At 35.7% G+C, this 25,024-nt stretch overlaps 5 protein-coding genes across 7 annotated transcripts; 2 read left to right on the forward strand and 3 right to left on the reverse strand.

Annotated features, from left to right (window-relative positions):
• The first annotated feature begins 435 nt into the window (after positions 1–435).
• On the forward strand, positions 436–2,823 carry LOC141648073 (zinc finger CCCH domain-containing protein 39-like). The gene is made up of 3 exons (XM_074456528.1): positions 436–521; positions 1,158–1,706; positions 2,236–2,823. Exons 2-3 carry the CDS (start codon positions 1,214–1,216, stop codon positions 2,448–2,450), a joined length of 708 nt encoding a protein of 235 aa, XP_074312629.1. The 5' UTR covers positions 436–521; positions 1,158–1,213; the 3' UTR covers positions 2,451–2,823.
• Positions 2,824–3,197: 374 nt separating this feature from the next.
• LOC141648074 (uncharacterized) lies at positions 3,198–7,187 on the reverse strand. The gene is made up of 2 exons (XM_074456529.1): positions 5,835–7,187; positions 3,198–3,701 (listed from the first exon to the last, which is right to left on the reverse strand). Exons 1-2 carry the CDS (start codon positions 6,573–6,575, stop codon positions 3,429–3,431), a joined length of 1,014 nt encoding a protein of 337 aa, XP_074312630.1. The 5' UTR covers positions 6,576–7,187; the 3' UTR covers positions 3,198–3,428.
• Positions 7,188–7,681: 494 nt separating this feature from the next.
• On the reverse strand, positions 7,682–11,608 carry LOC141648075 (uncharacterized). 2 transcript variants are annotated; one of them, XM_074456531.1, is made up of 6 exons: positions 11,456–11,608; positions 11,245–11,343; positions 9,879–9,964; positions 9,526–9,587; positions 8,933–9,018; positions 7,682–8,184 (listed from the first exon to the last, which is right to left on the reverse strand). In XM_074456531.1, exons 2-6 carry the CDS (start codon positions 11,323–11,325, stop codon positions 8,092–8,094), a joined length of 408 nt encoding a protein of 135 aa, XP_074312632.1. In that variant the 5' UTR covers positions 11,326–11,343; positions 11,456–11,608; the 3' UTR covers positions 7,682–8,091. The 2 variants fall into 2 exon arrangements, with proteins under 2 accessions (XP_074312632.1, XP_074312631.1); XM_074456530.1 differs by having other exon boundaries at positions 8,933–9,015; positions 9,523–9,587; positions 11,456–11,606.
• Positions 11,609–14,199: 2,591 nt separating this feature from the next.
• On the forward strand, positions 14,200–18,976 carry LOC141648076 (putative polygalacturonase At1g80170). 2 transcript variants are annotated; one of them, XM_074456532.1, is made up of 9 exons: positions 14,200–14,722; positions 16,499–16,627; positions 16,721–16,891; positions 17,005–17,025; positions 17,201–17,408; positions 17,489–17,573; positions 17,665–17,773; positions 18,065–18,181; positions 18,360–18,976. In XM_074456532.1, exons 1-9 carry the CDS (start codon positions 14,513–14,515, stop codon positions 18,633–18,635), a joined length of 1,326 nt encoding a protein of 441 aa, XP_074312633.1. In that variant the 5' UTR covers positions 14,200–14,512; the 3' UTR covers positions 18,636–18,976. The 2 variants fall into 2 exon arrangements, with proteins under 2 accessions (XP_074312633.1, XP_074312634.1); XM_074456533.1 differs by having other exon boundaries at positions 14,642–14,722; positions 16,489–16,627.
• A 242-nt stretch (positions 18,977–19,218) lies between these two features.
• On the reverse strand, positions 19,219–22,431 carry LOC141648077 (peptide deformylase 1A, chloroplastic/mitochondrial). The gene is made up of 4 exons (XM_074456534.1): positions 21,931–22,431; positions 20,778–20,867; positions 20,582–20,649; positions 19,219–19,667 (listed from the first exon to the last, which is right to left on the reverse strand). Exons 1-4 carry the CDS (start codon positions 22,351–22,353, stop codon positions 19,427–19,429), a joined length of 822 nt encoding a protein of 273 aa, XP_074312635.1. The 5' UTR covers positions 22,354–22,431; the 3' UTR covers positions 19,219–19,426.
• Between the last annotated feature and the right edge of the window lie 2,593 nt (positions 22,432–25,024).

Raw genomic sequence — 25,024 nt, forward strand, 5'->3', positions numbered from 1 at the left:
GAATTAAATTGAACGAAGTATTATCTTTACCTTGTGAGACGATTTTATATAGGTTTAATTCGGTAACCGACCATAAAAGATAAAGAGGACAAACAATGATAAAACACGAAAACCCGACACGAAATAAACGGCTTTGGGTTGAGAGCTTAATGACTCATTTATGTAAGTGGTCAACACGAACATAACATTATATTTAATCGGGTCGGGTTTGGGTTGAAGGGTTTGTGAGTCGTTTACATGTGATACGAACATAAACCCGACAAGACCCGATCTATATGAGAGGGTAATGGTAATAAATATAGTAAGACCCCTGACCCCTCAACTGACCAACAACAAAAGAATCATTAAAAAACTGTATGGTGTCCTAAAATGGAAATTTCTTAGTCCCATCAAACAATTCCACAATAAAGTACGAATGTCACAAAAATGGTAGTCATGCCAATTTTCCCTATTACCCCGCCTTTCTCTTTTACCATCTTCCCTCATTAAAACTTCCTCTCTTCCAACTTTTTTCTCATCAAGTAAGTCTTAATTTTTTTTTTTACTTCAATTCCCTAAATTCTTCTTAATTTTGCATTTTTGTTGTGTAAAACTACATACATTATTGTTACTGTTTTACCCTGGTTTGTGCCTTTGTGGGTAGTTACTTGCAGTAAAACCCTTTAAAATTTTACCCAAAATCATCGTTGTTATGTAATGCTTACATACATTGTAGAAAAAATTCACCCTGCTTAGTGGGTAGTTGATGCGGTGTTTGTAGTAAATAAAACCCATTAGACTTTCGACGCGAACCCGACTTCCATTCGCATTTTCATGTAACCCACAATGTTTTAGGTGCTTAGAGATGTTAACTTGTGCATTTAACTTGTGAATTGCGTAAAACTTCATGATGGGTTGTAATTTTTTATGGGTTTTTGCTGTTGAATGTAGAAATTTCTTGAAAAAGTTTTATGGGTACTAGAAATTTAGATGTTAAATGTCATTTTATTTCGTGAAATTGCGATTTCATTCGGTTTTATAATGTGGGTTTTTACTGTTGGGTAAACATTGGAATTACTTGTTTTTGTGCAAATTGCAAGTTGTTTGTGTAAAATTTTCTGATAACTGATCTGATTTACTGTAATAGTAACAGCAGGGTGAAACTGTGATTGTTGCAGGTACATTAATCAGTTAAAAAAGTCTGTTTTCGATCTAGAAGTTTACGATTTTGACAATGGATGCTCGTTCCTTTGCCCGACATTCCTCAAGCCCGTCTTATGGTGTAGGCATTGATCTTAGTAACTCAGAGCTTGGTCAACAGTCTAATGTTAGAGACGATGTTCGTCCTAATTCCAACACAAGAAAAGAGATCTGTAGGAGATTTCGGACAACTGGGTGCTGTCACTATGGTGAAAATTGCATTTTTGCTCATGTGTCTAATGATGGGATGATTCTGAAGTCGACAAATGAAGGCAGCTATCAAAGGCCAATCTGCAATTACTTCTCCAGAGGAATGAGGTGCCCATATGAGAGGTGTAAATATGTTCATCAGAAATTGCAGGGGTCTGTGGAAAAGAGGGATATGCCACGAGAGAGCGCTTCCATTAGCATTCAGAGAGTAGAAGATAGAGATGCAACTTACATGAAGACGAGGCTATGTAACAAGTGGAGCGAGCGTAAGAGCTGCCAATATGGAGACAAATGCACCTTTGCCCATGGACTAGCAGGTACAAACAAACCATTTATGTGCTCTTCTGAAAAATTCATACAAACAAACAAACCATCTGATTGATTATCGTTTGTCAATGATTGTCGTTGCTTAAATTGTTGTCTAGGAAGGTCTCATCCGTAAGACCAACTTATAACCCATTTCCAATAAGTTCAACCTAAAGTAAGACCTGACTGAATATATGACGCGCAGTTTTAATTTGACGACATGATATTTTGTGATGAGGACGTATATTTAAGTTGAATAGTTCTCGACTTACATCATCGTAATTAAATATTAGACTGTTCAATATAAATAGGATGTAATCAAATACAAGTAATTTTGTTGTGGAGTTACACTTGATCTGGGTCGGTCTCGTACTATACGACTGTCACAAAGGAAAGAAACCTTTGCTGTTATCGGCATTTCATGATCTGGATGCTAGCTGCATTAGCATGAAGTCATGAACCTAAGTTTGCCCTGATATAAATATGCTCATCATGTTTTTAAGAATCATTGCCACTGAAATTCTCCCCTTACTGTTTCAGAACTGAGGAGAAGTAATCCAACATTAAGGACCATAAACAACAATGACGCGGCTCCTAACTCTGATGAACAACCTGCTCCTTATGATCGGAAAGTGCCATCCAAACCAAAAGTATGCCCTTTCAAGTGGAACTACAACAAGAAGATTATTGGCATTTACGCTGATTGGATTGACGAGGACTCACTTGGGTCTGCGTCATCTAGCCAGCAACAGTAGCAAGATCTCGCCCAAAGTTGACTTTAATGCAGCCATAACAGTACAAGTTCAGGAACACAGTATCTGATATAACAGTAGGTTTAAGATTGTCAGAACAGCAACTTTTTGAGTAACAACAGGTTTCAGTGAAGCTTCGGATAGAAGAATATGGAGATGGATGATCTTTAGAGTAGATGAATTGTTTAGCATAGGAAGAGAATGAGACTTATTTTTAGGCATAGTAACACCACAAGGCATTTGTTACAGTCGAATATTGTAATGCAACCAAGTTATAGGATAACAAGTGAATTTTTTTGCTGAATTATTAATCTTTCATTTGTTATTTGCCCTTTCAATGGAATCTGAGAAGCTGTTGCATCAGCTGATTGAAATCCCTTTGATATCTATGTTAGCGCAATACTATGAACAGTCTCTTTCGGGTCTTCTTCGATCTTTTCCTGTCACAGACCGATAAAATCATATATTCAAGCGACTTGTACTTGTCATCCATGTAAGCAAAACATAATGTCAAATTCCAAAGCCGATTGAGATTTATATCTCAATGAATGCGAGTGTGGCGAATGTAAAGAATTTTGTAAATGGTATACTCACAGTATAGTAGTATACATATCCTAAGCAACATGCTTGTGAAAAACGCACAAGATAAGAAAAGTTTCTGAGTTCTAAGTTTCTAACCCTGTGCAAGAACCACGATATGCTGAGCATTTAGCGGAAACTGTTCAAATATGAGATTCTCCTTCAAAGAACTGTTTAAAGATAATTGAACATTGACTTAAAAACAATTAAATAGAATCAAACATCAACAAGATATTCGCTGATGTTCTCGATCCTTACAATAGTAGAAGTCTAACAATGACTGAATGACCTATATATTACTGCATCAAATAATGGCTAAAGGGTGGGGGGTTTGTACAATGACGAATCGTGTGAATGCAGCTTCGCTAAATTCCAAGAATATAAGTGCATTATGAACCTCCTTCATTCCAGAGAATAAGACCATCTGATGGTTTCCCTTACAAGTGCATCAATAGGATCAACACATTTCTTTCGTAGAGGATCGTCATGAGGTAACAGTCCACACATTTCATGAGAAGAGATGATGACCATGTTCACCGCCCTAACCAACAATACTTGAACTGCAACTCTTAACAGATTTCGAGCTCCTTCTATGTCTTTTCTGTCCAAGGCTTGTATTGCAGGAATGACTGTGTGTTCCATGGTTGCTTTATCATGCAGAACCACCTCAAATCCCTAGCAAGTTATTCAGGCAGGAAAAAAAGTCAACCAGCTGGTCGTGGTGCCATTAAAGGAAATACGGTCAGTCTCATGATGATAACACCATGAGGCCGCCTCATATTACAGTTTGTGTAGCAAACTATTCCTAGTTTCCCACAGTTGTTGATTCACCAACCCAATCTTTTCCACGTAATTCAGGTGGAAGATAAGTTAATCAGTCGGTTTAGTGACGTTATAGTAACAAAACAATTACATTACCCCATTGCATCAAGGGCTCCCGCCAATGGCGGGTATGTAGCCTTATTTATGTATTAGCAACATGAATACAGTATTTCCTGGGATGACTCCTGGTGATATTTGCGTTAAGAATTGCATAAATTACTGCTAATTCATATTCGTATTAAAAAGAAGGGAGACCAGTTTTGAGTCACTTTTTTTTTCCTGTTGGCATCATAGAAAAAACAAAGATGGCGAGTCTTTGACTTCATTGGAAAAGGAAACTCATGGGGACACTTAGACCTGGCCAAAGCAACGGGACAGCCCGGCCCGGCCCGTCTCATGGGTCACAACCATCCCAGCCCGCCCTATATGCGGGCCGGGACCGGGTTCTATTTTTCGAACCCGGCCTGCCCTTTGGCCTGTCTAAGACCACGGATCAGCCCGGCCAGTGGCCAGCTCTAGCGACACTAGCATTTTCCAATAATTGACAGTTCTTTTACACTTGGATCATATAGTTGTAGGTTGTAGCAATGTTCAGAACAATAAGGAAACATTTCACAGCACTTGCCAACTCTTCTTCACATGTTGTAAGCAACTATAGAGCAAGTACTCTAGTAATAGTGTGCAGTATTCACTAGTTCGTTAGTTCATAATAAACCAATATAGAAAACTACCCCCACAATTGCAAGTTTACGAGCTAAGCCTTTTTGCAGGATGTCCGAGAATGTCTTTGACATTCCACAACAATATTCATATACTTCAGCACAAAATCAAATGTTCTTTCCCTAAAGGGTATATGTGAGAGTAGAACTCTATCATAATCGCAGTCCTTCAAAGCTATTTCCAATCCTCAATAGACGGCGATCAGAGTTATGATCGTCACATGTCCTACAGAGAAGGTTTTAAACAATGATTTTGCTACTAGCAATACATGTTAGGGGGATGTTTCAGAAGGCATTGTCAGGGGAATGTTTAACCTCCTCCGGTACAATACATCTTCAAACCTTCTCCAGTAATACATGTTGTCACTTATCTAGGGGATGTACTCTCAAACTGCACAAAAGGCATTAGATTGATCTCACACATATAAATAATATACCAGCTAAACCTGTCAAACGGGTCGGGCGGGTCGGGTCCCGGGTCGGGTCAGAATACAGGTCGGGTCAAATACGGGTCGGGTCATACGGGTCGGGTTAGGGTCAGAATACGGGTCAAGAAATAATTTTTAACGTCTTTTTTAAACGATTTTTTTAATTTAAAAAATATTTTTTTAAAAAGTAAAATATATTTAAAATTATTATTTTAACCATATTCATCATATACAATAATTATATTGATATAATTATTAAAATGAAGTTTTTTTAATAATTATTTTATTATTAAATATTATAAAAGTTATATAAAATTGACTTTTTAGTTGAATTTTTAATTTTAAGTAATAAAAAAATAATTTTTTAACTATATTTTCAAATATAATATATAAATATCAATATTTTTTATAAAATTCATGATTTTCCCTTGACCCAACGGGTCGACCCGTTCGGGTCGGGTCTCGACCCTAAAATAACGGGTCATTTCGGGTTCGGGTCAAACGGGTTGCGGGTCGAAAAAACCGGGTTTGTAACCCTAAAAAACGGGTCGGGTTTCGGGTCGGGTCGAGTTTTGACAGGTCTAGTACCAGCTATACTTTAGGTAAGGACGTACGTCTAAGTCCTTCCTTGGCATTGCAATCAGCAATAGGATATTGTTTAATCCTTCTAAAATTATGCGGTTTTGGCCTACTCACGACAAATCTCTAGATTGAGCCCTGTTTAATTCAATTTTCATGTTCAAGCTATTTCAGTTGAAATCTTGCACATAAAATATCAAGGAAGCAAGCAATAGGGACACAAAATAAAGTAGCAAAGACAAGAAGTCGAGAACATATACCTCATTCTGCAATTTGTCCTGATAATACCCTGATTTCAGAATAACATCAGTAGCAATCAAGCCAATCCTCAAACGACATCCAGCTTCAAGGGGTCTTAATTTTGCTTCCTTAAGCTCCCTAGCCACACATTCGCCCATGTGAAGAATCGGCACATCACATCCAATAGAAACATCAGCATGCCACGAATGCAACAAATGGCAAGGCATAACAATGCAGCGAGCACCCCCTTGCTCAAGAGACATTCTTTTGCGCCTCAAATTCTCTACAATCGGAGTATGATCCACATTAGAGGGCCCCACTCTTGCGTAAAGTGAAGGAAAAGAGCTTCTCTCATACATCAGTAGATCCTCTCCCAATTTTGGATCAGAACAAAGAACAAATGGAGGGCATTCTTTCCCCTCCTTTGATCCCCATTGCACGAGTTTTTGCAAGAAATTCAAAGTAGAACTCACACATACCCCTCCTATTATACCAATCGCATTCGATTGGTTAAGCATCGAACTAGTACTAAAATCTTTGCTTGACAACGACATATTTGGGTTCGGCACAGTGTTTCTTCCACATTTCTGGGAACTGTCACTTTCATCAATGTGCACCAGAATTGAAGAGGGTGAATTAGCAAGAGATAGAGTTACTCTTGTCTTCCTTAATGTTCCATGCTTAGAAAAAGACATCTTCCCCAATACATTTGCCCGAAAACTCGATGTATGAATCGACACTGACATGCTTCCATCAAACATATCTAATCACATTCATCAATCAAAAACTTAAATCAACAAGTAAATACCCTTAATCTAACCAGCATAACTACAGAAGCTTGCAGTACCTCTCTTTACAACAACCCCACAAAACAATCTGCTAAATTGAACCAAACCCTAATCAGAAATCTGAATTCAGACAACAATTACGACCCCGGAAAATCCACCCAATAATATTAATTAAGCAAAACCCAACACAATGATATGATCAGTTAAGCAAAATCCAACAATGATATGATCAATTAAGCAAAACCCACTCAATAATATGATTAATTAAGCAAAACCCACCTCAAAAATCTGAATCAGAACCCTAAAAACACTAAAATTCAACAACTTTTTGCACAGAAAAGAGCAGTAATAGCCAAATTTTCAACAAATTTTCATTTTCAGCTGAATAGAAAATGAAAAACATAGACCAATAAAAAAAGATGATGATTCATGAAAGAGGTGAAATTGAATGTGGAAAGACAAGGAGAGTGAAATGTTCTGAAAACGCCATAAAATTTACAACAAACATTCCAAAAATGGGTTGGTCCAGTACCCAAATTTTATTTGAGTTTCTATATTTTCCTGTTTAATTTGTCTTTACTTGCTGACAACTGACAAGTCACAATGCTGTCAATTAATCTTTACGTTATCTGTACCATCAACTTGTTCATTGCAATCATATGTCCACCAACATTATTGAAGATGAATGGCAGTAAATCTTTTTTTTGATATCAGGAAATCGGTTGTCGCTACCTTTTTACCAGGTGTGCAGCGGAAGTGTTTTCTTCGAATTTTCAGTTCATTTCCGAGTGTTTGAAATATGACGATTATTTTGGGTAGGGATTTTGGGAATGATATAAGCCAATTTCAATATATATTATGCATATCGCTTTGTATTTGACGATTTAGTTGGTATACTTGACGAAACTAATGTGTTGTGTGTATTGTACTTTGTAGGATTATCATATAATGAAGAGAAAGGTGAGCTGAGCAATGGCGACAATGTTATAAAACCCATTGCATGCGTCATAGAGTTCCGCCTGCAGACACAGTGAGCTGTGTCATTCGATATATGCAATCTTATAGAATTCCAGCTGTAGTGAGGTAGGTAACCAAGTCTATGCAATCTTATATAAACATCCAATACAGAGCAGCAGCAGAAGAGTAAAGACCATTGTTGAGATTGTTGGAGAAGAATACAACTATATAAGCTTGTAGCCTCGAGCCCTCGAAATAAAAAATGAGGTGTTCACAAAGAATCCTTCAGAAAGAACGGACTTACATAATTGACATCAGCGGACTAACAAATTTAAACGGAGACAATCAAAACATGACAAAGGTTGTACATAACAAACACTATCAATTATGGAGCTCAGCATGATTGGGAGGGTTCTTCCTGAAGAAGAACATGTCGACCAAACAATCGACCAAACAAAAGCAAGGGGAGCAAGAAACTCAACTCCAACACGTCCAATAAGGCCATTAACTCCTCTTGCTTTCAGCATCCATTTCAAAGGTATTTTCTGGATAGCGCTCGTACCTTTGTGTCGAAATGGGATGATGCAATGCGAGAACCCGGTAAATATAGTGGATTCAGAAGAGTCTGGAAATTGCATTCATTAGGTTAGAGAATATATAAGCAAATGAAAACCTACACTGTTTCCAGTAGGGAACATATAAGGCTATAAGCACACAGGGAGTCCATACATCTTACAGAAACCAAAGCCATGGGGAAACTCCAATGCAACACAGTCCTTATTCAAGAAATCACAACGAAGACTGAAATGTAGAGGATACCCATACAAACACCAAAAGGATAAAAACCCATCCGCTACCCAAAGCTCCTAATTTAACAAATAGCTTCATCATAATGATGTAAGCATCCCTTTTTACAATAGTAAAAAAAAAATACATTTTTTCCATTATACAACTAATTGGGCAAATTTTCATACAATTCTCGACATAATTTTCAGTTTGGGTTATCTTGGAAACAGCTAGTGCGTGTTAGCATAGGGGTCAAGCTACATATATCCAAACCCCCTTGCCCTGCAATTCGCGGGAGCTCTTAAGGGCTAAGGCACAGAGGTAATTTTATTTTTGTACTATGAAATGGGCATTAGCAACATCAAAATAAATTACACTCATCAAGTCAGAGTGCCTATAAAATCTCGAGAGGTTGAAAAAAATGATAGAGCTCAATAATCACAAAGTAACAATCTAAGAATATCCAAGTTCTAAACAAGGTCCTCTTTCATGTATTTGACATTCAGTTTATTGTCTATTCACAAAGGGAAAAATTTTCTAGCAGCAGCATAGCATATCATGTGAAGGCCAAAGAAGTCGTGGCATACCTTGATGTACAACTCATGCACTTCCTGAAAGAAACTTTTTACCCCATCCTCATTGCGGGAGTCGTGGAGAAGCATGAATCTTGTATGTGATAATAGATTAAAGAATCCAAAAGGCTAAACTAAATAATAATAATAATGAGCACATTTACCCTTTGTTTCGGTACAAAAAAGGAGGGAAAGGGAGGGGAGGGGGTAAGGGAGGGAGGGAAAATGGATCCGTCCAATTCCCTCCAACTACACTTGCACAAAAAACATGATAAGCTAATGGTCCACATATGACGATGTGAGTGCAATATTACTCCGACACTTCAGTTAGTTGCCGTGCCGCGTGTTCGACACGATCGTGTCGTGTGTTCGACACGTATCGTGTCCAACACGACACGACACTTTGCTTTAGACCACAAAATATACTTTCGCACATAGTTGCCGTATCCGACACTCCGACACGTGTCAAACACGACAGTGTGTCTGAGAGTCGGAGTAACACAGGTATTACTACATGCAACTGTGAAAAGCTAGAAAAACACAAGGGAGAAACGATAAAATTAAACGAGGGGAAGAGGAAGCAAAATTAGTCAGGTTTTAAAGGATATGACCAGCAGTGACATATACAGAGACCACCAGATCATTGAACCTGTCTATTGCTTTTAAGAACCTGAGAATAGGATGCACAGTAATCACAATATGAGAACGCAGATAGAACCTAAGGTCAAGATATAAAAGCTAGGCTGCAAGATCAAATAGAGGACAAATTTATCTAGCATTTAAAAGTTAAGGCAACTGCATTTGTAACGCGTTATTGGCCGCATTTATGGCACAATGACCAGAATCACGCTACAACACCTGACTTTGATATCAAAGGTGGTTAAGCAGTGAATAAATTTTCATAAACAGTAGATTGGACCCAAAAAGAAAAGAACAAGCAAGACAAGTAACTGAAGCTCACATAGCACTTGTTGTCCAAGCAAGATCCTGAACTATGTCCAAAGCTGCATGCAATATGAACTGATGCTGCTGTGCAGCATCTTCTTTCTGTAAATAGAAAGGTGACACTTTATTTGACCAATGACATCAAGCAACAAATTGTATCAGTTAATAATAATTCATGCAAGTAAAGTTAAAAACTCTGCACCTAAAAGATTAGCTACATTCAATTAGCGTTCAAAACGAGAGGAACTACCTTAAACCCACAAAAGTTAAACATCCATGTTGTACCACCATTTGACCCTTTGAGTTTCCTTCTTTTATTTCAAGCGTCATAGATAAATGATTTGACACTACATCAATTACTTTACATGTTGCAAAATGGATAGCATAAAGAGATCATTTTGAGTCAAATATCCAACAACAATAAAAAAAAAAGCTTTATTTCTATACTTCTCATCCATATTCTGTTACGTCTCTTTTTTTGACACACCCCTTCTTGTTTAAAACTTTACAACATCCTTAGAGACCACAAAGTTATTGGAATTGCTAGCTTTTAACTTATTGCAGATCAAAGCTAACCAAACTGTGAAACTCTTAAACAAACAGAAGGAATACTCTCTCCGTCCCCGTCCAGGTCATTTGTTTACCTTTGGTTTTGTCACAAAGACCTAGGAGAGAGGAGGAGACCATTTGGGAGTGGTATTGTTCAGTGACAAGTGCATAATAGGTTACGTGGATTATCAAATTACCCTTCAAAAATATTCCCAATATAGAAAGGTGAACAAATAATTGAGACACACACAAATAGAATAGGTAAACAAATGCCGGGACGGAAGGAGTACAATCTGACACAGATAATACTTGATCCATGATTAAAAAAAGCCATCGTGCTAAGATGCATACAGTTTACAGTGTGTATTGAGTTCAATCACATATCCACCATTTAGATCACTATTTCACTCCCATATCACCTCAAACAACAAAGATGATAATTGTGAAACTCAATGCCAGGGCAAAGAACAATGTGCCAGCAAAAATCTAACCCAAATCACACCATCAAAGATTGTTCCATCTACCAAAACTTTAAGACCTCCTCCGTTCCATTTGATTATATACGTTTTTCAAAATATGCAAGAGGGCTTCGGGAAAACGTCTAGGATCAAATGAATCAAAGTAGATCACATCAAACATCCAATTCACCTTCTAAAATCCCACCTTTAACATTACTATACAAAACACCATCAAAATCACAGCTTAGCCCATTGATGAAATTAACAAAGACCCATCTTTTGTAAGATGATTACCAGATAAAATGGATGGATTTGACTAAAAAATACAAATGAAATTAATACAAAAAAATAACAAGAAAAGGGAAAGAAGCATACTTTAAGAGCAGAACCAAGTTCAGCTTCATAAATTGGGATATCAGTGCGACTAACAATCATGAAACAAGCTGTTGTCGCCATTTTTAGATCAAATTATATCTGCCCAACATTCAAATCAATCTCATAATTGAGAATTTTTGTGTCGTAATTATAAATTTTCATAAAATTACTGCATCAAACTACAAAGAGAAGAGAGAAAAAGCCGTTGTACCTGACGATTTGATTGCCGTAAGCCCGTAACACAAAGTATGACTTAGAATTGGGGATTTACGAATTAGGAATTAGTAGAAATTAGGCGTTTTGTAGCTTGATTGATTTATGTAGTTTTGTTTCTTTGTTTTTTTATGTTTTACTATACTTCTACTTTTTTATTACGGAAAATTCACGTGATACCCCTAAACTTTGTCATTTTGCACATGGTACCCAATATTTCAAGTTTGAATACATGTTACCCTCCACGCTTGATTTTTATGCACAAAATGTCCTTTTTGTTGCTCTAACAAACTTCAATTCTGCATAACCCATGCACCGCAATTCGGAATAGATCAATTTTTTGTTCTACGCACATTTTCTTGTCATAATCTACGATTAGAGGAAAAAAAAATTTGTCGATTGACATTTCTCGGGTTTTTTCTCACGGAAATCTAAAATCGACCATAACTTCGATTTTAAATTTCCGAATGACAATTTTTTGTTTTATCAAATTATAGAACTCAAAGAGATAATCAATTTCAAAAAAAAAAAAATGGCCAATTCTGAATTATGGTCTATGATTTATGCTCAATTGAAGATTTTAAATACGATAGAAAGAACATGTCGTACTTAAAAATCAAACTTCAGAGCTTGCTTGGATTGAGGGTAAAAGGGGGAATAAATAGGGGAGTGATATGTAAGGTACGTTTTCCATGTTTGGTATGAGGGTAATTATTCACCTCCCGAATCTATTACCCTCATGAAGGGGTAATACATTACCCACCCTCCCCCTGGGTAATGATTAAGGGAGTAAAACATCTACTCAGTAATCATTACTCATATGCCAAACCTATCTTCAAGGAACTCATTACCCAAGTAATTAACTTCCCCAGTAATTATCGCCCAGTTAAAATTTACCCCCTGATTATTCCATGGATTCCAGGCAAGCCCTCAAGGTTATCATGTGCACCAACTTAAAAAGTTGGATACCACGTACAAAATAACATACTTCGGGGGTACCACGCGAATTTTCCGTTTTAATTAAGTACTCCGTATTTATCAAAAAGGATAGCCTATAGGGTGTTACCCAGTGTTCGAATCTTGGCACCATTATAATTAAAGAAAAATAAAAATGTAAATTTTTGTTTTTGCGCCCAAAGTTTGAAGGGTAGATAAGTAATTTTACCTATTTAATATCTATTTAATTAAAATAAAACTCTAAATGAAGTTTTAACAATATTATTTTACACCAAAATATTTTACTTAATACCATTTTACAACCAAATATGACTACTTTTGGAAAATAAGTTATCACAAGCTATAAAATTAGGCAGACCATTATAATTACATTTGACCATAAAATAATTACAAAATCCTGTTGCTTTAAAAAGACAATTTGTATATTCTATACTGAATACGAGTAATTTTCGAAGATTTTTTTGCTCATAATATGTTAATAGTTAGGCCCTGTTCTTTTGGACTTAATTTCAGTTCTAATAAGTTGATTGATTGATTGACTCCATTGATTGATTCGATTGATTCACTCCATTCGATTGATTCGATTCGATTGAGATCGATTGATTGATTCATATTAGTTTATTTCAATATTACTATTATTATTCTTATTGATATCATTATTATTATTATTATTATTATTATTATTATTTCTTATTGATATCATTATTATTATTTTTATATTAATGTATTTACTATTGTTGTTGTTGTCGTTGTTGTTGTTGTTATTATTATTATTATTATTATTGTTGTTATTATTATTATTATTATTATTATTATTATATTTTTTATATTACTATTATATTTATTAATAATTTATTCATATTGTTTATATTATTATATTTATATTTAATATATTTATTATTATTATTATTATTATTATTATTATTATTATTATCATTATCATCATTATTATTATTATATTATATTTAATATTTTATTAATATATTCATTATTATTAATACTATTTTATTAATATACTCATTATTATTAATATTATTAATCACATTATTATTATTATTATTATTATTATTATATTTGATATTATTATATTAATAAGTTATTATATTAGACCTATTATTATATTATTATTATTTATTTTTTAGTTATTATTATTAATATATTATATTATTATTAATAATATTATCATTTATATTACTAATATATTATTATTATTATTGTTATTATTATTATTATTATTATTATTATTATTACTATATTTATTATTATATTACTATTTTTTTATATATCTTATTAGATTATTATTATTAGATTATATTAATATGTTATTATTAATGAATAATATTATAATAATATTTATTATTATTATTATTATTGGTATTATTTTTATTATAATATTTATTATTAGTATTATTATTAATAATATAATCTTTTTATTATTATTTGATTGATTGATTGATTGATCGATTCGATTGATTGATTGATTGATTCAGATTCCATTAAGTTGATTCGATTCAATTGAGACAATTTGATCCAAAAGAACAGGGCCTTAGTCTTCTTCAAAAAGCAGTCGGAGAAGTGAAGATGTAATGTCACTCACAAAACGGATAGAGGGGACAAGGTGGGGACACCCCCATGTGCTTCCCTCTCTCCTTTATTTGGGTCATTTGTGAGAAAAAATGGTATCCGTCATTCCAAAATGACGGATACATATCGTCTTCAATGAGATTTTGTGATATGTTAATTCACAATTTTGTTATGATCTATTGCTTTTTTGTCTGCTAAACTGTCGGCTACCATTCAATTTCTTTCACTATAAACATTCGACAATAACAAACTACTAATTTTTTCCACTAATCTTCCTTAATTTTTTCATTAATCTTCCTTAATTTTTTCATTCCACATTTATACAACCTTAATCACATTTAATTATTTAATTAATTAACTAATTCGTCTGTTGATTGTTGCATCATCAAATCCAAAATTCCCCAGAAAAATATAAAGTTTGAGTAAAGTTCACTTAACTAAACTATCATTATCCAACAATACAAAAATCATGATGAATTGATGATAATACTATAATTATTATAATAATAATAAAATGGACCAACCCACATATTTTAATAATTATATAATTTTGATTTTTATACTTATGATTTTGCATGTAACTTATGCATCAGTGTATGATTATCAGTCTTTTCTTCAGCTGCCAGGAATTGGGTCTTCAATACATGAACAACCCAGAAAAGGAAACATTTTTCATGTTCATGCTTATGGTGCTATTGGTGATGGCCTTCATGATGACACTGAGGTATACTCTTATGCATATGTTTAATTTGATACCGATCATTTGTTTAACTTTTGATTAAAATACCCGTTATACGTAATAAAAAGGTAAACAAATGATTGGGATGCAAGGATTGCTTCTTTCGTTCTATTGAATTGTGTATGTTTTTTTAAAGTTCACTGTCTCACATATATATTTTGAAATATGTATGGAGTACAACTCAATGGGACAGAGAGTACATGATATAATGTATTTGCTGTAACAAAGTGTGTGGTGTTTAGTTTATCAAATAGTCTTGCTTGTGACTGTTTCTTCAAAGAGACCTCTCATAACTGATAGCCCCTCCCCACTTGCCCCTTTGGCTCATGTCTCTTCAAAGTGACGGATTTTGTACGTCACAAATGCGAATTTGTCAAATGATTTTTTTGGTTTTTTGTTTGTCTAAAAAATAGAAAATGTATTTTGTTTTCTTATGTTGATAGTGAAATGTTTTTAATTACTTTAATCCAGAGTGTATCGAAAATGCTCATTCTTAGGGTAAGGTTGCGTATATTTGATTGCCCTTTAATCTCCGTAGTAGGGGTGGGCATAATCCGGTCCGGACCGGGAAAATGGACCAGTCCGGACTGGAATCGAGTGGACTAGAACTGGAATTAAAAATTCCGGTCCAGTCTCCGGTCCACCATTTTCCAAGATTCCGGTTTTCGGTCCTGTCCGGACCGGTTTGGGCCGGAATGCCCGGAATTATGGTTATTTTCATTTTTTTTCTTAAAATTGTATTTTTACTCCGGTCCGATCCGGTCCAATGGACCGGAATTTTTGGACCGGAATTTGAAAAAGTGGGTAATTCCGGTCCAACCGGTCCGGTCTGGTCTTGGACCGGAATTTTTTCGGTCCGGTCCCGGACCGGAATTTTTGTAATCCGGTCCGGTCCCGGTCCGTGAATTTTGCTGATTCTGGTTCCGGTCCGGTTTTGGACCGGTGCCCTCCGTAGCATGGGCGAGTGCCTGTGTAGAGGCATTGTAATAATATTGACATCCGATTGATATATATGTTACAGGATGATTTAGCTAATTAAATTTGCATGAGAAATGGGTAGTTTACTTACTGTTATTGCTTTTAGACTTGTGATATCAGCTGTGTTGGTTGCGAATTTGCGATTGTGCAGGGCGATATGTGTAGAGGAGTTGTAGGTTAAGACCCTAAGAGCACATTTTTAGGTGATGAGAAATGAACCATCTACCCATGAGCACTTAGATCAACTGGCAAGGAGTTGTTCTAGCTTAACCAGAGGTCTCGTGTTCGAGCCCTGGGAACGCAGCAGTGTTAAAACTCATGAGGGAGAGCTTTACCGCCCTAGTGGTCCTACCCGGCTCGAATCCGGATTAAACCGGATGGTTTACACCAAAAAAAAAAAAAGAAATGAACCATCTATTTCTCGAACAACTCGTGAATTAGGCATTGTGTGTTAATATATGTATAGGTCTTTGTTGATTCCGAAGCTATGAAATTTTTAATGCTTTTGAGGTTGGGTTTTGGATTGGGATAATGAGTCAGAGACTCTTTCAGCTACCTGATGTAATTTTTATTAGGTTCGTTTGTTGTTTTGACGATCCAAGTACTCCTTGAACAAATCAACTTCGGAATAATTGATATATAACATTTGATATGACTTTGGTTGTTTTTGTGTCTAACAACAAAAATAATTGAGCATGATTTCGATATGAAGTGTTGTACTGTTTTCCCGATACATGAAGTGTATTCTTACATCGGATGCCTCACAATGCTAGTTATCTTTAGGCATTCAGAAATGCTTGGAAAATGGCATGTTCTCTATCTCTCCACTCATCAATCTTGATTCCAGAGGGATATACTTATTTGGTACACCCAATTGACTTTGCTGGATGTCGATCTAAGATCACTCTGAGGGTATGAAGTTCTACTTACAATGTTGCTTGATCTGATGATTTTTTTTTCTTGTTACAAATTGACCTTCACATATATCTCTTGTATTGTCAATAGATTAATGGAGCAATTATAGCACCTAAAGATCCTCATTACTGGCGTGGTTTGAACCATCGTAAATGGCTATACTTTCACAGTGTGGAGCATCTAACTCTAGAAGGCGGAGGTACAATCAATGGCATGGGTGAAGAATGGTGGGCCCGGTCCTGCAAGATCAATACTACAATTGTACGTCGTTATTTGACCTATATACTTGCTCGAATTCATACAGTGTTTTCAGAATGGCATTTTTTAAATGTTACTGTTCTAATCTTCAATATGCTTTTCTTTTCATTCTGCAGCCTTGTCATCATGCTCCCACGGTTAGTTTTTCAGCTTGCTAAAAGCTACAGGTTTGGTTTAATTTTGGTGTCTTTGGCATCGATTGTCCAAAAACTTACACGAAATTGTCTTATATGTGAGACAGTCTCATACAGAACTCAGTATTGTTTGTCACACTCTTACAGTATTTATTATCATTGAACAATCATGCTGCAGGCAATTACTTTTCACAAGTGCACGGGGTTAAACGTTAAAGACATCAGTATTGTTAACAGTCAACAAACACACATGTCCTTTACCGATTGCCTTGGCGTTATTGTGTCAAATGTCACACTATCAACACCTGCAGAAAGCCCTAATACTGATGGAATTCACATTAGTGCCTCCACTAATGTTGAAGTCAGGGATAGTACAATTAATGCAGGTTAGTTACTCGCTCGTTAAAAATGTTATTCCTGTGTTTTATATCAATGGAATATGATTTAATCAAGTGTTTGTATGTAGGGGATGATTGTGTGTCTATTGTGAGCAATTCTTCAAGAGTTATGGTGACGAATATTGTTTGCGGTCCAGGTACACATGGCATTAGGTACGGACTTGTTTACTATTTGCAACTTATTTTCATACCCATCGTGTTCTTTACATTGGAGACCTTATCTGATTCTTTGAAATGTTGCTAGTATTGGAAGCTTGGGGAAATGGAATGAATGGTCTGAGGTTCATGATGTAATGGTTGATGGGGCATATCTATCCAACACGCAAAATGGCGTAAGAGTGAAGACTTGGCAGGTATCTCAAGTTGTACTAACTTACAATACTGGTTGGCGACTAATTGGCCGTGTAATTGTATTTTCTTTAATGGAGACCAAGACTGGCTTTTCGGTTTTGAAAAACGATAAATAAAGCAAAATGACTCACTAAATGGTCTGCAATGCAATTTATATAATATAGGCCATCCAGAAACAGCATCTCTGTGGTTTAGAATGGAAGTAAGGCTGCATTGGGGTGCTGTCGTATTTGTTGTTGTCGTCTTATCTTCTACTTACGTAGTTACGTATGTGCTATGTTTGTTGTCAACAGGGAGGCTCTGGATTTGCAACAAAAATTATATTTAAAAATGTATGGATGGAAAATGTCACAAATCCAATTCTTGTTGATCAATATTATTGTGATGCACCAGATCCATGTCAAAATCAGGTATTATTTCTGCTCCATGAGTCCATGCATATTCTAAAGCCAAAGAATGGCATCAGGTTGATGTTAGGACGTATTGAAGTGACAACAATTACGACCATGAAAGTTGTTGTGGTTAGGACTTTAGGAGTACAAATGTTAACCACTCAGCTAAAGTGAGAGTTTTTCGATGTTATTGCAGACAGCAAATGTAAACGTCAACGATATATCATTTGTGGGCATCAAGGGAACTTCAGCTTCTGAAGAAGCCATACGATTTGCATGCAGCGATACCATTCCATGCCAACAGTTATATTTAGAAGATATCCAGCTTTTGACGTACACAGGAGTGGCGACATCATTCTGTTGGAATGCTTATGGTTCAAGTTCTGGGATTGTATTTCCTCCTCCTTGCTTTCTGACCACTGTCAGTTTGGCTGTGCAGAATACTTTGTCTGCTTCTCATAATTCAATCTGATATAAGACCTGCCAACTTGTCCCGAAATGAAAACAGTCAAACTGACGACAGGGTTATTGCGATATTAAGGAAATTATTGCAGCAATCTGCCATCCTCGGAAAAGCTTTCTGGGTCACTGAAGCTACAGTCATCTGAATTTATGAAATCATTTTCTGCAAATGCAGAAAGGAATTAGGTTACTGAAATTATAAAGGGCATGTGTTTCTGGATGTATAAGTGCATCTAGCTGTAAATTAGAGGAGCAGGATGCATTTGATCATGGCAAAGCTTTTCTGTGGGTAATGAACTGATAGCATGTTTTTGTTAGCTATCTGAATAACACGCATGCTTTTTAGAGGCATAATATTTTTTACTTCGAGGTCGAGAGAATTTTTAATGGAGAGAAAGATTCATTACTCTGTGATAATCGATTATGATAGTGTAAAGCATAATGAATCCATGACTGCTTATCCTTTTTCTTTTTGAAAAGTAGCAGTGATTCGGTGCCATTGATAGGTCATCTGTAAACCGTCTTTCTAAGGATAACTGGGCTAAGACAGTACATCCAATTTCCTTTGCAAAAATTGTAGACAGCCATAGCAAATGAGCACAAAAGTAATGTCTTTATAATTACTCAAAGGTAGAATATTAGAACATCCTAAAAATGACTAGTATTCCGGTAAAACGTATCACAATCAACAATGAAAGAATTTTCCAAATGATGCTGATGAATTTCCTTGCGGAGTATCAAGCTAAGATCATTAGTGACTATTCTGCCACGGATCATGGCTGAATCTTCCAAGTCCATAAACTAGGGCACCCCAAGCTTCGGGCAGCCGACTGCAAGTGGTAAATCTAAGTTCTCCACAGTTCTAAATGTCCTTTTTACCATCTTGTCAACGTAGAGGGTTCCTTCTAGATGATCACATTCATGCTGAAGTATACGTGCCTGCCAACCTGAAGCATTCACTTTGATAGCCTGCCCATAACGGTCTAGTCCTCTGACTTCAACGTCAAGATATCGCTCTACAACTGCTCTGTATCCATCGACACTGTAAAATTGTCAAAGCATTAGATAGAAAACCAATCCATTGTATAATACTTGGAGAGAGCACAGCTAAATAGAGGTGAGATGACCTATGCTATATTCAGAGGTATAAACTTCCTTTGCCAGAATTATCAGTCAAGCTTTCATCTTGCAATAAAGGAAAAGATTTATCAATGGTCGGAGCTAGGATACTTTGACACGGGTATGGATGTCAAATATGAGTGTACATATTCAAACTGTCAGAGTCACAATGACTCAAATTTTCACGCCTGGAAAAGAAAAATTAACTAGAAATCTAGCTTTACTCCGAAATAAAAATATATATATCGTTCCAAAGTAAGACTCCTTTTTTGTCACAACTGGTTTGTGTACGGGTTCCATACCTGTATCCATAAGTGTCTTCTCAGACGCAACTACGACTCCAAACGGGAATAGTCGAAGTAACACGGAGTAAGATACATGAATCCTTCGTCACAGTTTTTCTCACTCCTTCTCCTTTCACGGATAGAAATGAACAGAGCATCTTATAAACTTTTTACTAGTAATTAAATATTTCCTGTGATGATTCGCAAGTTGCTAAATTTTCATCACAAAGAGAATCATCTATCTGTTGCAGTTATTAAAAAAATCTTCACAGTGCTGACATTTCCCTAACTGCTACGCCAGCATATCAGCATATGTATTATACACAATGCAGATAAATATACGAACATCAAGTACTCATTTGTGCAGAAACAATATTACAAGAAGAAACTCATGGAACTTCTCGTCTACCATAAGGAAGAGTTGGCGTATGCACATGAAGCCCATTTAACATTCGTGAAGCTCATGTTTTATTCAACGGAGAGAATATATGTACCAAGATAGGTGCAACTTTCAATTTTTGATAGAGTAGAAAGAGAGGAATATGCCTCATACCTTAAGCAGCCTTCGAAGAAAAGCGCCGTTTTATTGCTCTTCTTCTCAAGTACCGGATTCACTAGAACCTGCCTCACATCTAAAAGCTTGTCACATTATGTAGAGCATCCAGCCCAACACAGAAAACGAAACACAATAGAAGATGAATTTACAAAAAAATGTTTTATGGTTTAATAGTTTGCGATATTAATCATACCAAAAGGTCAAAAGCACGTCTGTCTTGTGATTTGATTTCCTCCTTGGGTGCATAACTGATGTACTCCCTTGTGTCTTCCAGCACAATAATCTGAATAATAGAGCAAAATTTGCGTTACGAGGGAGAGATTATTAAAAGAGCAAATTTCTATTTTGGATCAAAGCGCATGCTTCAAAAAGAGTGACATGCCGTCATACACAAGCTCAAAAATTCACCCATAAAAGCACACATGTATGAAATCTTTAACGAATAATGTCACATCCACAGGTTCAGACGTCAGGCACATACAAGATTACAAGCCTTAAACCCCTAGCATGTACAATAGTGGCTTTATAAGCGCTCCCCAAATAGTCCATGTGTTTTTTTCATACATTTAGGCATTGTTTGGATACCAAAAATGGAGGGAAAGAGAGAGGAGGGGAAAAGAGGGGAGGAGGAATGGAGGGTGAGAGTTTGAACTCAAGTAAAGCAAATAAAATGCTAACATCACAATAAAACTCAAGTGGTAAGAGCTCTCTAACCCCAACCATGAAATTGGGGGTTCGTTTCTTACCTGCGACATAGTGCGCTCATTTGAACCGAAAAAAAAAACAATAAAACAAACTGATAGTATAATTTAAGCAAACAAGGTCATACCAATAACCAAAATCCAGTGACAGTTACAGAACATTAGTAAGGTAAATATATAACTGAACTACTAAAGCTACACTGATTGTTTCATCTTAAACCCATTTTACGACTAGCTCACTAGTTTACAAATGACCAACTTTCACATAATTTTATCAATTTTGTACTCTCCACATGGGACATTTATACAGGTTAAATGCAACCTTCAACTATTAACAACTAACAAGTAATCATGAACATAATGTTCCAATACATTATTTCACAAAAAGAAACATTATCAGCTGGTAAAGTTACGAGAGTTGCTACACATGATTTGGGTTCAAATCCCGTCAGCATCAAACTTGTCCTTGTGGCTCCTTTTACACCAAGAAGAAAATAATGGTATAAAACAGTTTACAATAAAACACTATAAAACCATCTACGAAAGACAATGATGCCCTAACTACAACAACAATTCTTATATAAAACCGTTTTACAAGCGAATTAGCGAGTATTAGAAAAGTCGAAAAGGTTAAAAAGATGAAACCTTTAAAGGAATACCAATCTGAGGAGCAGCAAGTCCAACACCAGGAGCCTTCCTCATTACACTAATCATATCATCTATTATCTTTTGTATCTTCTCCGACCCGATATCATTCGGGTCAACTTCCCGTGCTGGCTCATGCAAAACCGGGTCACCCGCTTTAACCAAATCGGGCAGGCTTGGTTTCTGCTCTTTCTGGCCGAGACCCAGTAACCATCCTGCCCGGGGAGCTGATAATCTTGAAGCAGGAGAAGAGAAAAAACGGGCAGGGGTAACCGGGTTCGGGTAAATGGGTGAAGCGGGTTTAAGGGAGGAAATTTGAGAAGGGGTGTTAAAGTGGAGAAATGGGGTGACCCGGAAAATGGTAGTCGGGTTTGAGGAGGAGAAAGAAAGGAAGCGATTTGAGATTCGAGGGAAAACCTCCATTCTTAGTTTATCCTTGGAAGTGGTGTGTTTTCTATGCTCGAGCTTTCCCCCGACCTTTGAATGAAGATTTTAACCAGCTCGGGTATAGGACTATAGGCCGATTAAAAGTAAGAATTCGGGTTGGATCTTAATGGGTCGAATCGTTTTTTGGGGTTGTTTACAATTTTTTTTTTTTTTTTTTTGTGCGCTAACGAGGGAACCCGCAGCTGCTATCTTCGGTGCGCGACTCAGACCAAGAATACTCCACAAGATTTTGCTCTTGGGGAGGCTTGAACCTGGGTCTCCTGGGAATTTCACCCAAGTTTTAACCACTAGACTCCGCCCTTACGGGCTTGTTTTCAACTTCTATATATATGGATGGATGATGGTCAACACCAGACTTGGCAAAACTATTCGACCTGATGAGGCTTACCGAGACCCGAAAATGATCTGATAGATCTGAAGAGAAAGTGACCCGATTTAGTGACCATAAATGACCCGAATGACCCGAAATTACCCAAACGACCCGATTCAACAATGACCCGATTCGAAAAAGACCCGATAAATTGTTGACCCGATCCGAAATGACTCGATCTTTACCCATTTGCCAGATCTAGTCAATATGACAATGAACATTTGAGTTGGATGAATTCGGGATAATTGTCAGTTTTGCTAGGTATAAGAAGTGGTAACGGGCTAACGGCAAAAGAATATGTGCTATGTCACTCGTTTATTTTCTAAGGTATTTTTCTAGTGTGAGTAGCGAATACATATTAAGAGTGACGGTATAATAATAAATCTATGGAAGGTTCTAAAATAAATGATTCAAATGTCATTAGCCTTACACTTTTATCTATTCAATCGCCAAAATCTATCTATCTATATTAATAAAGGAAGCTTTTTCCGAGCGATTACAGAGAGTCCAAGTTTTCCGAACTTCTTAAAATTAAAATAAATAAAAAAATCTGAAAGATATTGTTTAAATATAAGAATTTAAACAAAAGATATTGATTGAATTTCTTTTAAATAAATAACGGAGTTGATATAGTGTCTTCTCTGCCTATGTACATAAGATAGTATTTGATTCATAATTGGAGTCTTCTACCAAACTTTGTAAGGCTATATAAAGGATGAGCAAACACTATCGCTCACACCAATTTGAGATTTACACATGTTGGCCTAAACTATATTGACATTATTGCACATTATTTATAATCATTGCATCTGTTGTTTGTATTGACTATGGGCATGATCGATGAATTTTGCTAATAATCTCCTCAAATTGTTTTTGTAGGAAGCAAATATGGGTAATGCAGGCTACGAAAGTCGGAAACTTGAAGTGAAAGTAGCGGTGACCAAATAAACAAGCACGTACAAGCTAACTTATTGGTTCGTAACTTTGTTAGTCTATAAAGTACGTAATAACTCTTGCTACAATTATTTATATTACATTGGCTTTATTACTCAAGACGTGTTTTGCAACGTAGATATCTTTAGTTCCACATCATTAAAAATTTATAAATTTATATGCATAAAATATTTACGACGATAAATCAAACAAAATTCCACATGATTATATTTTCTCTTATATAAGTATTTAATCATAAATTTTGAGATATATTGAAAACAGTACTGAGTGTCTCGAAACGTGAAAAGTCCTAAACAAAAGGAGTATTATCTCTTCAAGCTTTTTGTTGATTTATTTATTTGGGTACTTATTTCGGTTTGTTTTAACTTGGGTAACACTATATTTGGTGTTTGCATCTTGATATGTATTAGAAAAATAAATCGATGATGATTCAAACTATCATCTATTCATTGAAGTTTGTTTTTTCTTCCATTTTGCAACTTTCGTGATGTTGGAAAATATAAGGGCTTTTTGCCTTTGAAGTGTTTCCAATTGTCCCATATTAGTGAGGAACTGTATTTTTATGCAGTGAGATCTAATGTCTTTATAATAATTCTGGAACTCTTACAGTATTTTTATGAAGTGAGATCTAATGTCGTTATATTTTTTTCAGGACACAATACAGGATAGACATTATTTAAAAGTCAAGAATTGAATCCTTGCGACGTTTATTTACTATCATTGATAATATTGACGGTAAGTCGATAACTACACCCTCTTATTAAGAATGTCTTTTAAATTATATAGACTTATATATGATTACTTTTGTACTCCAATTGTTATCATGCCTATAAAGAAGTATATCGAGTGTAGAAGTTGGTTACTCCCTATGCACAATCGATTGTTATCATGAGGTATAAAAGATGGTAGGAGTCAAATTCTATAAAATATACTCCAACTAACCTAAAATCTTAATTATATTTTGACCATAAGATTTTACGTAACCATTATGCCTACATGAGTACCGATTAAGACTTGGAGAGTATAGAGCATTAATGCAATATATTTTGCAAGGAATTTCACAATATATATAATTATATCACAAATGTATTCTACAGTTAATACTATAGTTAAATTAAGAACTCTTTATTGACCAATTTTAGTTTCAATAGGATTCAAACTATTGATTTGTTAAATTAAGGACTCTAAAACTATTGATTATATGCCCTTTTCTTGTGAACACAATTTTGTATCCCGTATTTTTTTTTGTTTGCCCGTAGATATTACAGTAGCACAGTATGCTTGAGATTTGAGGATTGATGGCCAAGAAGCAACATGAAGCTT

The sequence above is a fragment of the Silene latifolia genome, chromosome 3, assembly GCF_048544455.1.
Source record: "Silene latifolia isolate original U9 population chromosome 3, ASM4854445v1, whole genome shotgun sequence".
NCBI classification, from domain to species: Eukaryota; Viridiplantae; Streptophyta; class Magnoliopsida; order Caryophyllales; family Caryophyllaceae; genus Silene; species Silene latifolia.

Bases quoted from the DNA above. Each gene is read 5' to 3' on its own strand.
- LOC141648073 (XM_074456528.1), top strand. From the start codon at position 1,214: ATGGATGCTCGTTCCTTTGCCCGACATTCCTCAAGCCCGTCTTATGGT. The intron at 1,707-2,235 runs GTACAAACAAAC...TTACTGTTTCAG, and splicing joins CTTTGCCCATGGACTAGCAG to AACTGAGGAGAAGTAATCCA.
- LOC141648074 (XM_074456529.1), bottom strand. From the start codon at position 6,575: ATGTTTGATGGAAGCATGTCAGTGTCGATTCATACATCGAGTTTTCGG. The intron at 3,702-5,834 runs GTATATGTTCTC...ATAACTTGCTAG, and splicing joins AGGACAAATTGCAGAATGAG to GGATTTGAGGTGGTTCTGCA.
- LOC141648075 (XM_074456531.1), bottom strand. From the start codon at position 11,325: ATGGCGACAACAGCTTGTTTCATGATTGTTAGTCGCACTGATATCCCA. The intron at 9,588-9,878 runs GTGAGCTTCAGT...TCCTATTCTCAG, and splicing joins GCTTGGACAACAAGTGCTAT to GTTCTTAAAAGCAATAGACA. The intron at 8,185-8,932 runs GTATGCCACGAC...TGCAATTTCCAG, and splicing joins TGCATGAGTTGTACATCAAG to ACTCTTCTGAATCCACTATA.
- LOC141648076 (XM_074456532.1), top strand. From the start codon at position 14,513: ATGGACCAACCCACATATTTTAATAATTATATAATTTTGATTTTTATA. The intron at 14,723-16,498 runs GTATACTCTTAT...AGTTATCTTTAG, and splicing joins GCCTTCATGATGACACTGAG to GCATTCAGAAATGCTTGGAA. The intron at 17,774-18,064 runs GTATCTCAAGTT...TGTTGTCAACAG, and splicing joins TAAGAGTGAAGACTTGGCAG to GGAGGCTCTGGATTTGCAAC.
- LOC141648077 (XM_074456534.1), bottom strand. From the start codon at position 22,353: ATGGAGGTTTTCCCTCGAATCTCAAATCGCTTCCTTTCTTTCTCCTCC. The intron at 20,868-21,930 runs GTTTCATCTTTT...TCTATTATTCAG, and splicing joins AGATTGGTATTCCTTTAAAG to ATTATTGTGCTGGAAGACAC. The intron at 19,668-20,581 runs GTATGAGGCATA...ACAATTTTACAG, and splicing joins TTCTTCGAAGGCTGCTTAAG to TGTCGATGGATACAGAGCAG.